At 47.6% G+C, this 14,449-nt stretch overlaps 1 protein-coding gene across 2 annotated transcripts in view; it reads left to right on the plus strand.

Moving 5' to 3' along the window:
- Window positions 1-14,449, plus strand: part of dgkza (diacylglycerol kinase, zeta a) — a 616,491-nt gene that overhangs the window by 200,651 nt on the left and 401,391 nt on the right. Inside the window, exon 1 of one of the 2 annotated variants that reach the window (XM_059651885.1) lies at window positions 2,408-3,011. The exons of the other annotated variant lie outside the window; for it this stretch is intronic. Within the exon in view, the coding sequence (XP_059507868.1) occupies window positions 2,809-3,011 (203 nt within the window). The 5' untranslated portion in view covers window positions 2,408-2,808. Of the gene's footprint in view, window positions 1-2,407; window positions 3,012-14,449 lie in introns of those variants that run through there. 2 annotated transcript variants of the gene reach the window in all.

The raw sequence follows: 14,449 nt of genomic DNA on the forward strand, positions 1-14,449 counted from the left end.
TAGCACTGCTGCCTCACAGCACCAGGGACATTGGTTTGATTCCAGCCTTGAGCGACTGTCTGTGTGGAGTTTGCACATTCTCCCCGTGTGTGTATGGGTTTCCCCCGGGTGCGCCGGTTTCCTCCCACAGCCTAAAGATGTGCAGGGTGGGTGGATCGGCCATGCTAAATTGTCCAGGGATGCTTGGGTTGGATGTGGGAAATGCATGGATATGCGAGTGGGTCTGGGTGGGATGCTCTTTGGAGGGGTGTTGTGGGCTTGTTGGGCCGAATGGCCTGTTTCCACATTGTAGGAATTCTACGATGCTTACGTAAAATATGATTTGCCTGGATAGCATGCAACATAATAAAATGTGAGGCTGGATGAACACAGCAGGCCAAGCAGCATCTCAGGAGCACAAAAGCTGACGTTTCGGGCCTAGACCCTTCATCAGAGAGGGGGATGGGGGGAGGGAACTGGAATAAATAGGGAGAGAGGGGGAGGCGGACCGAAGATGGAGAGTAAAGAAGATAGGTGGAGAGGGTGTAGGTGGGGAGGTAGGGAGGGGATAGGTCAGTCCAGGGAAGACGGACAGGTCAAGGAGGTGGGATGAGGTTAGTAGGTAGCTGGGGGTGCGGCTTGGGGTGGGAGGAAGGGATGGGTGAGAGGAAGAACCGGTTAGGGAGGCAGAGACAGGTTGGACTGGTTTTGGGATGCAGTGGGTGGGGGGGAAGAGCTGGGCTGGTTGTTTGGTGCAGTGGGGGGAGGGGATGCACTGGGCTGGTTTAGGGATGCAGTAGGGGAAGGGGAGATTTTGAAACTGGTGAAGTCCACATTGATACCATATGGCTGCAGGGTTCCCAGGCGGAATATGAGTTGCTGTTCCTGCAACCTTCGGGTGGCATCATTGTGGCAGTGCAGGAGGCCCATGATGGACATGTCATCAAGAGAATGGGAGGGGGAGTGGAAATGGTTTGCGACTGGGAGGTGCAGTTGTTTGTTGCGAACTGAGCGGAGGTGTTCTGCAAAGCGGTCCCCAAGCCTCCGCTTGGTTTCCCCAATGTAGAGGAAGCCGCACCGGGTACAGTGGATGCAGTATACCACATTGGCAGATGTGCAGGTGAACCTCTGCTTAATGTGGAATGTCATCTTGGGGCCTGGGATGGGGGTGAGGGAGGAGGTGTGGGGACAAGTGTAGCATTTCCTGCGGTTGCAGGGGAAGGTGCCGGGTGTGGTGGGGTTGGAGGGCATGCAACACAATAATTTTCCCTGTATCTTGGAACATGTGGCAAAAATAAATCAAAAATCTAATGTTCTCTAATGTTACCACTCGGGAGATAAAGTGAAGCAACAATGACTGTAAAGTTTGTTGCTTGAATTAATTATTTTGATGGAATATGCTTTCACCCATTCAGCAAACAGCAACCAATAAGGTGTGGCTGGAGTGAAATAGTCCTGGGAGAGGATTGGCTGGACGCGCAGGTTGAAGGGCAGCAACTCTGTGGGAATCAGACTAGCGAACGGGATTGGCTGCAATACTGTCCCAGATCCAGTGACCTTGTTCGTGGGATCTTGCAACAAAACAAGAAGCAAAAACCCGGAACTGAGATTCCGATAGGTCGGAAATTCCGCCCTCAGCCCAAGCACTCAATGGCGAGGAATTAAAACTCGAGTTTTGAGCCTGATTTTTCTCAGCACTCTGCTGTCTAATCATTCGGTTCAGTCCTCTCCATTTGGTGAAGCACTTTTGATCCGCCAGCGTGATGGGGAGTTGCAAAGCCATTCAATTATGGGGGGCGGGGGTGCCTACCATTAATAATGCTGGGTTCACGTGGAATACACAGTAGCAATCGGGTCAACTCGGAAGGGGGTGGGGGGACGATTAAATGCTGTGCCTGCAATAGAGCGAACCACAGTAGCAACTCAATGCATGAATTGTAATTCTCTGATGAAGGGTCTAGGCCTGAAACGTCAGCTTTTGTGCTCCTGAGATGCTGCTTGGCCTGCTGTGTTCATCCAGCTCCACACTTTGTTAACTCAATGCAAGTGGCTGTGTTAAGCGGGACAGCGCTGAGGCTGTTGATCCACTCTGCCTTTCCTGGAAATGACTGTCGTGCAGTGGAAGGCACTGCAGGGTGGTAGAGACAGCAGATGGCGGCACTTGCTCCCTTTTCTCTCCCTCGCTTTGCAGAGAGAGAGAGAGAGACAGCGAAAATAAAGTTTCATTCATTCTCCAAGAGGCAGATCAGCAGGCAACTATCAGGGTCCTGTAGCTCTTCTAACTGCTGGCACGGAAACTTCCTGTTCTTGAACGTGCAGCATCTGACTGCTTTTGAGAGAGAGAGAGAGAGAGAGAGACAGAGCAGGGACTGTAACAAGATTAGAGGGGGTCATTGGCTGTAGCATTGCAGGGCTGCGGGGGGGGGGGGGGGGTGTTTCCTGTTTGGAGCTGCAATGTCACTTCACTCCAGCTGATCAGGAGGCTAACCTGTTCCGTCTTCCACCTTCTCTGACATGTGAACAAAAGGGGGGAAAAATATAAAACCCACTCCATGTAGATGCGGTTACTTCCGGGTGCAGTTACAACTGGAGGAGCAGTTGCAACTTTGCTCTATGTCTCTATGGTGTGTTTCTGGTTGCTGAACACTGGCTCCTCTCCCATGCTCTGGACAGCCCCAGTGTTTGCTCCCCCCCACCCCCCCCCAGCCCCTGTATTTGCCTGCCTCTGTCTGTGCTGTGGCCCTGACTCTCTGTGCTGGCTGAAGAGGTGACCGACTGCAGGCAGGCAGGCAGCCGGCCGGTGCCCCTCTCTATCCCCCTGACCTGGCGATGGAGCCCGACCCAGGCGGGGACGAGGTGCGAGCCGACCCCGAGGAATCCTCCGCGTCCGGATCGTCTTCCCCCGAGCTGCCCGCGTCCTCTGAGCACGACCAGGTCCCGCTGTCTCCTCGCCAGCACCACCATCACCACGTCCACCATCACCATCACCATCCGAACAAAACCTTCACCGGTCTCAAGCTTTTCGGCAGAAGGTGAGTGAGCGTGAACCGAAGCGAGCTGCTTACAAATGGACAGCACATTCCTGCTCCCTCCCTCCCTCCTGGTGCACCTCTCAATCCAGTGTGGGGACTGGGTTAAAATCCCCATATAAAACAGCTTCTTTCCTATAGTTTTATTAGGGAAAGATTGCAATCACACTGCATCTCATACACACGGTCTCTGTTAGAATACTGTGTGCTTCTGTCACTCTCTGTCTGCTTGTGTCTCTCTCACTCACAGGCCGGCTTATACTACTTCATGGAGTGTCTGTGTTATGTGTTTCACTCTCTCTCACTGTCTCTCTCTCTCTCGTTCTGACTCTTACATAGTCTCTGTCTCTTTTTCCCTCTGTGTGACTCCTGCAAAGTGTCTGTCTTACATACTCAAAGTTTTTGAAAGAATTACTATCTTTCTCTCTCAGTCTCTATCATACAGCCTCTGCCTCTCTGTGTCTATCTTACAGCTTCTGTCTTACAGTCTCGTCTCTGTCTCACTTTGTCTTACAGTCTGTCATTCTTACTGTCTGTGCCACAGTTACTCCTACCTTATCTCTCAGTCTTAAACATGCAACCATTCTTCCACACAAAAGGATCTTACAGCATCTTTCACTGTCTTTACACGGTTGCTCTGATGGTTTTACAAGTCTGACTGTGATCCACCATTGCCTAATTGCTGGGTGATTCAGTGGGCCACCCCGGCACAGTCAGGATGGGTCTTTTACCAGCTGGGTCTAATTGGCTAGGACTTACCAACCCACCGCTGAGACCCTCTATCACAGACCCCATTACAGCCACACACTCATCTAGCTAGTTGTTGACACACAAGCACACTCTGCCACCCCCTCGCTCCCAGTTTCTGTGTGTCTCTCTCCTCTTCCTCCCCATCCCCGCACAAGACTCCCAGAGTCTGCCTCTCTCCTCCTTACTCCCAGACTCTCTCGCCACCTCACCCCGAGTCTCTGTTTCACTATCCCAGTCTCTGTGTCTCTTCCTCTCTCTCTCTATCTCTCTCTCTCTCTCTCTCTCTGTCTTTCCCAACCCCTCATTCCCACACACTCACTCTTTCCCTTCCAGTCCCAGTCTCTCTCTGTCTCTTGCCACCTCACTCTGAGTCCGTCTCTGTCTCCAGTTTCTGCCTCACTCCGAGTCTCCCTCTCTTTCCCTCCCTGGCACCTGTTGCCTGTGCCTTCCCTGTTTCACACCTGTATTTCTTTGTCTTGCTATTGCAGATGCTAAATTAATGGGGCACACACACTGCTTGAGCCTAGTAATGTTTGCCTTGTTGTGCTTCACTCATGCCCATGTACTCTGGATTTGCTGATACCCTGTAGCTAAGTGCATATATTTTGTGTACCCTCGTCTGTAACTGTGTAAATATCTGGACCGTTTGATAGAAGTCGCAGTAGAGAAATCTGTATGTGCTTGGATGTGTAATGTGGATGAGTTGTGGATGCTGACAAAACCCCAGCAACATTTCTTTCGTGGGTGTAGCGTGCGCATGTTGTCTGCAGGTACTGATCCTGATGTTACGTTGATCATGGCACTAAAGGGCGAGAGAAAGATAATGTGAATGATCTGTCCAGGTTCACTCAACTGTTCATAATACCAGGTGTGGAAAGGCATGTTGCCCTTCCCCTGCTGACAGGCCAGATACCAGGCACACTCAGGAACAATGGCATCAGAGGTGCCCACTTGAGAATTGTTGTCAGAATCTGACCAGCTGCTCGGGGAGAGGGGAAGGGGTGGGGGCTCGGTGAGTGAAAGATCATCTCTTGGTAAAATTGTAACCGGATTGTGAGCCTCTGCCCCAATTTTAGCTGTTTGGTTGTTAATATCTTGGGCGGAGAAGGCGGGGTGTACCAGTGCTTTTGAAACTCATGTGTTGAGGGACCCATGGTCTGTGCTGCCCCTGGGCCTGGCGCAGGGTTGTGCCTGTGTCAGGTCCAGACTGTGTTTCTTTCTCTCAAGTGTGGCAACATTCCTTCAGCGACAATAGTGAATAGAATTCACCTCATCAGGTTTATCACCTAGGCAATTGCCTTTTGCTATCAAACTGAGTGGGACTGTGAATTTCTGGAATTTAATTAGTGGGGTGGTAACATATCATTGAATGTGTTACTGATCATTCAATTAACTGGAAATTCATACCATTTTTAAATAAAAAATCTTGTAAGGAAATACATTTTAAATTTCCTGTTCAGCTGAGTATGGCCTTCCGTGACTCTCATTTGAGAAAGCAGTGTGAGGCCATTCCTGGACTTGCTCTGTATTAGGGCAAAGTTGGCATCATCAGCTGCAGCGTCAGAGCGTGGATTATCCAGAAATTGTGCTGGTGGCTGCAGGCGTGGTGTACACCTAAAGGGTAATTTTTGACTGAATAGTTGAGTTGCTTTCCTGTTTTAAAGCAAATGACTGAGCTGCTTGGTCTCACTTGTACATTTTGCGATATCACTGAGATATGACTAAAGTAACACAGAGAAGCCTCGATTGTCAACGGGAAAGTTACGGGATTCTGGCCCAGGGAAAGTGCAGGAATGTGGATGTAGTGGCACAGTGGCTAAGTGGTTAGCACTGCTGCCCCCCATGTGCCAGGCACCCAAGTTTGGTCCCACCCTCTGGTGGCCGTCTGTGTGGAGTTTGCACATACTGCCCGTGTCTCTGTGAGTTTCCTCCCTGAGCCCAAAGATGTGCAGGCTAGGTGGATTGGCTGTGCTAAATTGCCCCGTGGTGTCTAGGGGTGTGCAAGATAGGTGGATTAGACGTGGGACATGCCAGCTTATAGGGAAAGGCTAGAGGAATGGGCCTGGGTGAGATGCTCTTCGGAGGGGAGGTGTGGACTTGTTGGGCCAAATGGCTTGTTTCTACCCTAGGGATTCTGAGATTTCCCATGGTGTGTGTCTTTAAATGGGCACTTTGCAGCTGGCGGTGGGACTCCCATGCATCCTCTGCCCTTTTTCCTTTTGTGCTGCTGAGTACCGAGGGTTTGGAGAGTGCCTTTGGAGCAGCATTGATGATTTGCTGCATGAATCTTGTGTACAGTACACACTGCTGCATCAGTGGAGAGGAGTGAGTGAATATTGCACTCGGCGGATGGGCTTAGAGTCCTGTGCTTTGTGTCTCTTGCTGGAGCTGCACTCATTAAGGCAAAGGAAGAGTTTGCCATTACACTTCTGACTTGTGCCTAGTATCCCAGCAGACAGGCATTGAGCAGTCAGGGGTTGAGATACTTGCTGCAGTATCTCTAGTCTGTGACCTGTGCTTGTAGCCTTTGTATTTGTATGGCGAGTCCTGTTTGCTTTCTGGTGTGACAGGAAGAGATGCAGGAGTATGGTGGCTACAACCGCAGCAGTGATCTTAAAGAAAGATTTACCTCCTGCTCAGGATTTTCGGAGTGGCTGTTTGTCGGTAAATTTTAAGTCTGGGCTTGTTTTCCATTGGAAATGTAATTCCATCACAAGCAGCCATGAACCAAAAATAAACTGGTTACTTTGTGATCACGCGTGTAATTGTCTTGGCTTTATTGTAGGAGATTTCCTGTGCTGTGTCATGCCTTTGAATTTTCTCCCATCATTCCCTGAAAATTATGCTTCACAGTTGTCCTTGAAATGAAAGAATATCTAGTTAAAACAAACTCTTAAGAGCAGTACAGATCAAGGTGAGAAAGTCCTTATTGGGAGGTCATGATACTCCAGTGACTGGCATCGTGGAGATGCCATTGTTCAGAAGCTAAGGATTTACAATGTGGGTTCTGGTGTCAAATAGGTGTTCTTGATTTTTCTCAAGTTCGGAGGGAGAGAACCCCAGAATTCTGCATTACCATTCCTGCTTGGCAGCACTTCCCGAATCCATGGTCCTTTTCACTTGGAAGGACAGGGGAGGCAATGCCTGGGAATGCCTTTGTTGCCAGTTCCAAGCCCTGCATTGTCATATGTTGTCATTCCTTCATTGTTTCTGGGACATCAACACTGCTGCAAACAGCGGGCATCTTTGTTAAACAAACAGCAGTTCAAAAAAGATGACTCACTGCCCCTTCCTCAAAAGCGACTGGAGATGTGCACTCAATGCCACATTATCCAGAAAGAATGTTTTAAAAAGACCTGAATATCCACTGTCCTGTGGTCACAATAAGCTGGCGTTGGTAGTTGGAGTTGGTTTCAGAGGGGATACGATTGGTCATACATCTACCAGTATGACACTCTGCACAAGGCCAAGAATTTGACTGTTGCTCATGATGACCCTTGAGAGTGGGTCCAGTCTGCCGTTGCTCGCGTGTATGACTGAATTTCCATTCTGTCCCCAATAATGGGTAGGTTGTTAGTCAGAAGTGTGCGCAAGGAAGAGTTTTCTCTGTCTCTTTGTTGGCACCACCTGTGAAAAGTGGTCAATTAAAGTGGTTTGAGGAGAGCAAGGTGACAGTTGCCAGTACCTCAGTCGGTAAGTTCATTCCTCAGGGTTACCTGTAAACAGCTGTCTACAGTGTCTTGCTCACTTTTAACAAAACAAAAAGGATTTGCTGGTGAATCTTTCTTGATGAAGCAAATGGCACGTTGCAGGTTTGAACTTTGAGTTGCCAGGCCTTTTGAATGACTGTGAGGCTGATTGTGGTGAAGAGAAGCACACAGGGACGTCCCCTGATTTTCAAGGCACGCAGTCTCAGCACATTGTTTGTGTCTCTCCTTGCAGCAGCCATCAGATAATGCATGGGACGGAAAGCACTGTTCTGATCTTCTTCATCTATTTTGTTGTTGTTTTTCTCCTGTGGCATTGGGCAGTGCTTGCTTTGTTTTATTTCCTTTGGCCTGTCTGTGCTTCAAAGGCTGAGAAAAAAAATAGGAAAACCTGTCTGGGAGTTCAGAACCTTTTTTATTTGTAAATCTGAAGCACTGTACCTCCGAAGTGATGACAATCCTCAGCGTTTATGCAAAGCACTGCGTGGAAGTATAACATGAAACAATAAAAATGGCAGCATCTAGAAGAGGGTGAGCACAAGTATCCTTGGAGGTCAGTCTTAAAGGAGGAGGCTAGGACCAGGATTCCAGATCTCGGGGCCATTAAATGTGGTTAACTATTGCAGGCAACGAGCATATTGGAGACACATGGAAATGTAGAAACAGAGAAGATAGGAGGAGGCTATTCTGCCCTTCGAGCATGCTCCACCATTCTTCATGATCATGGCTGCTTATCCAATTCAATAGCCTGATCCTGCTTTCTCCCCAGAACCTTTGATCCCATTCACCCCAGGTGCTATATCTAGTCGCCTCTTGAATGCGATCAATGTTTTGGTGTCAACTACCTCCTGTGGTAATGAGGCCCACAGGCTCACCACTCTTTAAGTGAAGAAATGTCTCTCATCTCCGTCCTGAATCATCTACCCTGAATCCTCAGACAGTGACCCCTGTTTCTGGACATACCCACCATCAGGAACATCCTCCCTGCATCTACCCTGTCCAGTCCTGATGGAATTTTATAAGTCTCTATGAGATCCCCCTCATTCATCAGAACTCCAGTGAAAACAATCCTAACCTAATCAATCTCTCCTCATACATAGGTCCTGCCATTCCTGGCATCAGCCTGGTAAACCTTCGCTGCACTCCCTCGAGAGCAAGAACATCCTTCCTCAGAAAAGGAGACCAAAACTGCACACAATATTCTAGGTGTGGCCTCACCAAGGCCTATAAACTCCAGCACTCAAAACCTCTCCCAATGAAGGCCAACATACCATTTACCTTCTTTACCCACCTATGCACCTTCATGTTTACCTTCAGTGACTGGTGCACAAGGTCCCACTGCACACTCCCCTCTCCCAATTGATTATTGGAGGAATGGAGAGTGAGATGCGTGGAGGGATGGAGGACATTAGAGGTTGGGATGATTGACACAGTTAAGGATTTGCACATTGAGAGGGGTTTTGGGATTGGGAGGAGGAGCTGCCAAAATCCCGCATTGCCCAGAGCTGATTCAGCACTATCTGATGCAGGACGGAAATCAGGCATTTGGGTGAGTTTGACGTTTCTCAAGTGGGGATATGCTGCTGGGCCAGGCTGGGACAAGCAGTGGAGTGCTCAGGGTCACACAGATTTGGCTGAAGGTTTCAGCAGTGCAGTGGGCTAGAGGTTGGTTTTTTAGGTAAGGATGGTGGTCCTGAGACACATGGAACGAGAGCTGAAGGAATAGTGAGGTTTTGAAGAGCCGCCCTCAGGGGAGAGTCAATGACACTGCTACAGAAAGCGACTGAAAATGGGTATTCCTGTTTGATGCTGGAGGAGTCGTCATTGGTGCAGAGCAGAGGATTTTGGTAGATGACTGGATAGCAGCAGAGCTCTGATCAGTTGCCAATTTATCCCATTGTCTTTGGAGGAGTGGGGTGCGGTGGGATGGAGTGGCGGTGTGGTGTTTGTGGTCGCTGTTGTTGATTGCAGCTTCGTTGCTATTGGTCCATGTCAAATCCTGTGGTGATATTTCAGCCTGCGCTCCTGAAGGAAAAGCTGTCTCTGAAGCATGCCTGGGATCCCACAAGGGTACAATGGAACGTTGGGAAAAGTGGGGATACCAGCTTCTGCTCTTGTCCCTTCTCCCTTGGTAAGTGCCTGGCATTCCTTCTCTCAAAGCGATCACTTGGAAGTTTGCGTGGGGCCAGTTGTTGGCTTGGCAGTGACTGGTCCTCTGCTCCATTCTGTTTGATGGATTTGGATGGGGCCTCTCATGACCCTCCGATGTGCAGCTTGCAGCTGTCTCTGAACCGATGGCGATCTGCTTCTGCGTGTGAGTCTTCCTTGACGAGGAGGTTGGGTAATGGAGCATTGCTTGCCTGGTGGTCAGGACATAAGATATCAGAGCTCTGTCCTGGGAGGCCGAGGTGGGTGTGTTTGGTGGGTGCTGTAAGCAATAGTGGTTTGAATTTGATAGCATTAGTCTTGGGCAGTTGAATTGTAACCGTGATGGCAGGGTTTATAGGTTGATGAGCTGCAGGTTGGGAAGCAGATGTCCCAAGTTAGTTGGTCTAAAATAATTGCTGATGTGAATAAGCAGGGCTAAACCCTGGTCAAGAGGGTGATTGACTCTTGTTACTGTCAACTATGAAAAGCCTTGCGTATAGCGCACAGTGTCATCAAATGTAGATGACATTGATATCCGTGTCCAACACAATGTCTGTTTCCCCCATAGCTGCAGTGTTTATTGATACATTGTTCTGTGATATCCCCCAGCCCAAGATTTGCCATTCTTCTCACTAATTTATAAATGACATCCTTTCTCTAACCTGTGTTCCTCCCTGACCTCAGCTAGGTCACACTGTCTTAGCAATTTGTGTGTCAGATGTTGCTCATTTGATAATACTGTTACCTCTGAGACACAAGATTCCCAGATTTATTCCTGCTCTGGGTCTTTGCATAAATAACAAGGCTGATTAGTCAGAGAGTACGGCCTCCCTGGAGGTGCCAACTTTCACATGTTAAACCTGCTCAACAGTTATAAAAGACCGGGTGGTGCTATTCTGAATGGGTGCAGGGAAATTATCCCTCGTGTCCTGTCCAACAGTTATTCTTCAAACTGCAGATTATCTGGTCATTACTGCATTGCTGTTTGCTGTGCACAACTTGGTGCAGTGTTTCCAACCGTCAGACAGTGACTAGCCTTCACAAGGTATTTACTCAGCTGGAAAGCACTTTGAGAAGTTTGGTCATGACAACTACTACTTCTCTCCCTAAATCTCCCAGTCCCCCTCCTTCCCAAATGCTGCTTAAGGTCATCCCGTGCTCGATTCTTTGGCTGTCTTCCAATCTGACTTGGGACCATGGACCATGTTTGTTTTGCACTAAAATTTGCTGTATCCATGCAATTTGTTAAACAGTACAGTACAGAATGGCTGCCACTTCACCCAGCTGTCAGTGCAGACTCAAAAAGTTACTGAATTCCTCCTCTTTCCCCGTGGCTCTGTAAGTGTTTCCTTTTCCAGTCTGTATCCAGTTTTCTTTTGTGAGTAATGAATGAATCTACTTCCGTCAACCCTTCAGGCTGTAACTTGCTGCGTCATCGATCCTTTTTTTTTCTCTCTGTTTCTCACTTGATGGTTTCAGCATCTGGGTTTAGACCCATGGGCCCTGTCTTCAGTTCCAATACCTCATCGAGCGCTTCTTTGCTGAAGGTAACTATTGGCAGACAGTGTAGACTGATGTCCAACTTGGGCTGCTTTCTAACAAGAGAATGCCCCCGGATGATTCTGTCCTTCACCCACTCAAATCTGAGTTGTCTAAGGGTATGTGGCAATCCACGGTAATATGTATGATATTGTTGACTGTATGCATTTAGCTCCTTGTTGTTGGGGTTGGGACACAATGTTACATGGGGTAACCCCTGAAATCAGGTCCACGCTGTTGGCAACACTGAACTGTTTGAAAGCTGTTTGTTGCAAAAGGCTGTTGCTGAATGTAGCACCCCGACCGTTGATCCAATTTAAGCAGTTAGCTGAGAATAGATGAAAGAATACAGCCTTCCTGTAGTGTAGGCGTTAATATATTAATAATCTGCTTCTGGCACCACATGTAAGATATTCTGACTGAAGATGCAAACTGCATCAATATGAAATGCCTCTGGCATCATGTGAGTGCATTTATGTAACTGGGCAATTTTTGTAATTTATCTTGAATATGGCATTGATGGGAAATTAGTGTTTTTTTTAAAAAAAGAACAAGTGTAGCAACAAGGAGCTGATATTGTAGTGGGTAATTGTATTGTTGGTTTAAATCTCTGGTGTTACAAGAATGTCAAGGCATTTCAGTTAGCTCTATCAAATAATGAACTCTATCATTAACTGTGCTTGAGGAGACCAATTTTAAGATGTGGTTTTCATGTACACTGCTCTGAGTTGTAATAATTTTGTGTGACAGTTCTGTGTACAATTTCCAGTGTATTGACAGATGGTAAAGAGGCTTTGAGGAGTTTATGTTTTAAAAAAAAGCCTCAGGATGTCCCATGGTGCTTTCTGGCCAGTGATAGGCTGTTTTTTGAATAGTGCTGTGGATTTTTTTTAAAAATTCCATCTGCGATGGCAGCTGGGATTTGATCAAGAATTGGAACCTCCAGCAGTGTAGCTCAGGGGTTACAGTGGAGGTTTGGCCTGGATGTTGTGCCCCAGGATCTGGAGCAGAACTTGAACCCATGACGTCCTGACTGAGGCAAAGCTCTGACCTATGAGGCCGAGCTCACCGGAGATCTGTAGGTGAACCCAGTCCTTCCCTTGTACTGGTAGAGATGACGTTGGTCTAGCTGAGTTGCTGAGCTCTAACAATGTTGCTAACGTAGCATCAGGTAATAATGAGTCTAATTCCTACTGCTATAGATCCTTTCATTCTTGAAGCTTGGGGTAATGTGAATGTCATGAAACACTTGCCAGCTAAGGCCGAGATATAATGGCGTTGTTGAAGATGGTTGGTTAAGTTACTGAAGGTAGACATAAGACTTAGACAGTATTTTGGAATAAATTGTGCCAATGAGAGATAAAGGAATGTTGAAAACTGAGTCTCCTATCCTATAAATCCAATGATTGCTGGGATTCATTTGAGAACTGACTACAAATATTTCACTCACGGTAATTGCAAGCTTCATGTTGCTCCTAGAAATGTGAAAATAACAAAGAAATGTTGACTTGGCTAATGGCCACAGAAGCTCAAATACCCCTTACTTGGGTATCCAAGATTAGAGCCGTATTCGCTTCCGCTGGCTTCAAACTAACACTGTGACCTTTATTCGGATACCACCTACGACAGCGTTGCAAATTTATTTAAAATGTTCCTAACACAGAATGCTTTTAGAATCCTGTATTTCTCTTCCCTGAGAAATGGTTGCACGATCACTGTCATTGTATAAAATAGCTTTCCTTCTTCCCAGGGCATCTGTTGGTCTGTTACAAATATTAATCTGTCGGAAGAACGCTAAGGCAGCGAAACACCCAGTACGTGTCTGATAGCAGGCTGTAATGCACGCTTTCTGGAATGTAAAGACAAAAATACTTCGTTTTGGCATTTTAATGAGAGCCTTGTCACAAAAAGGGAAGGCATAATGATCATTTTTGAAATAGTGTGTGTGTGTGTATATCTGATGGACAGGCGTCGGGGGTGTGCAAGCCGGTGATTGGAATGATGTAGAAAGAGAGGTGCTTGTGATGCTGAGCTGGAAGAGGGGGGCCGAGAGGGAGAACTGCTGGGATTGGACAAGTATTGACCTGCATGAGAGGTGTTATCAGATGATTGCTGAAGGAAGAGGTCACCATGGTATTGTTTTACAGTCACTTGAGGGCTCAATCCAGAATCAGGTGCCCCAGTGCAGAAACAGAACAGTCAGGCCGATTTCAAGCTGTGCTGGTGTTCAGGCTGTTCTGGGAATGAAGATGATATGTTATTGTACAAGTATAATTCTGATTACCCTGAGTCGCTTGTTGCTAACAGTGTGTACTTGAAGATAACAGTCCACGCTGGCTTCATTCTGAACCTATTTGGATTTTGTTGGAAATCAAAAAGGGATGTCGCCATCAGGACATGCCTCCAATCGTAATTTGTGACGTGGACGGCTGAGGTACAAGTTTTCAAAGATTTCCGATCAGAGCATTGCCCTCTGAGAGGAAAGAAGTAAACCCGTGTGGCTTCTGGTGGACTGAGAGAATTAGGGTAGCCCAGTTTCCGAGTGGGTTTTCTCCCTGCTGCGACAGGATTGTCCCTGGGGTATCTCAAATTCACAGGGACAGAGACCAGGAGGCAGCTGCTCACAGATTGTGATCAGAGATAATGGGAACTGCAGATGCTGGAAAATCCAAGGTAACAAAGTGTGGAGCTGGATGAACACAGCAGGCCCAGCAGCATCTCAGGAGCACAAAAGCTGATGTTTCGGGCCTAGACCCTCGTCCAGCTCCAGACTTTGCTCCCAGATTGTGATCAGCTTTACGCTGACGCTAGCTGGTCAAGCGTTACCTTGTCATCCGCCTTCCTCTCCCTTTGAACATGGGCCAGAGTCTTTCCAGTGTTCCAGCTTGGCACGGCAGGATCAGAATCTGAACATATCTTTACAATGTTGTCATTTTATCACGGAACTGACGATTCCGGCCACTGTTTCTCAAAATACCGTGCGTGTAACAGTTACTTTAACAAGTTACTCTGCGGCCTTGCACGATTTATAGTGACCCCGGCTGTATTGTAAAAGTAGCTCTCTTGGCTGTAAATTCAGGACATTCCGAAGTTGTGAAAGCTGGCATATCATGGGATAGTTACGGTGCAGAAAAAGGCCTTTTGTCCTATTGTGCTTGCTTCCGCTGTCTGCGTGAACGTTATGACACAATGCTGTTTGCTCTGGGACTCTGCGAATACTTTCTATTTAAATCCACTAATTCCCTTTTGTATGTCTCGATTCAACCTGACCTCCTCCACACTTTTTTTTCAGCACGT

Source organism: Stegostoma tigrinum, chromosome 17 (genome assembly GCF_030684315.1).
Source record: "Stegostoma tigrinum isolate sSteTig4 chromosome 17, sSteTig4.hap1, whole genome shotgun sequence".
Classification (NCBI taxonomy): Eukaryota; Metazoa; Chordata; class Chondrichthyes; order Orectolobiformes; family Stegostomatidae; genus Stegostoma; species Stegostoma tigrinum.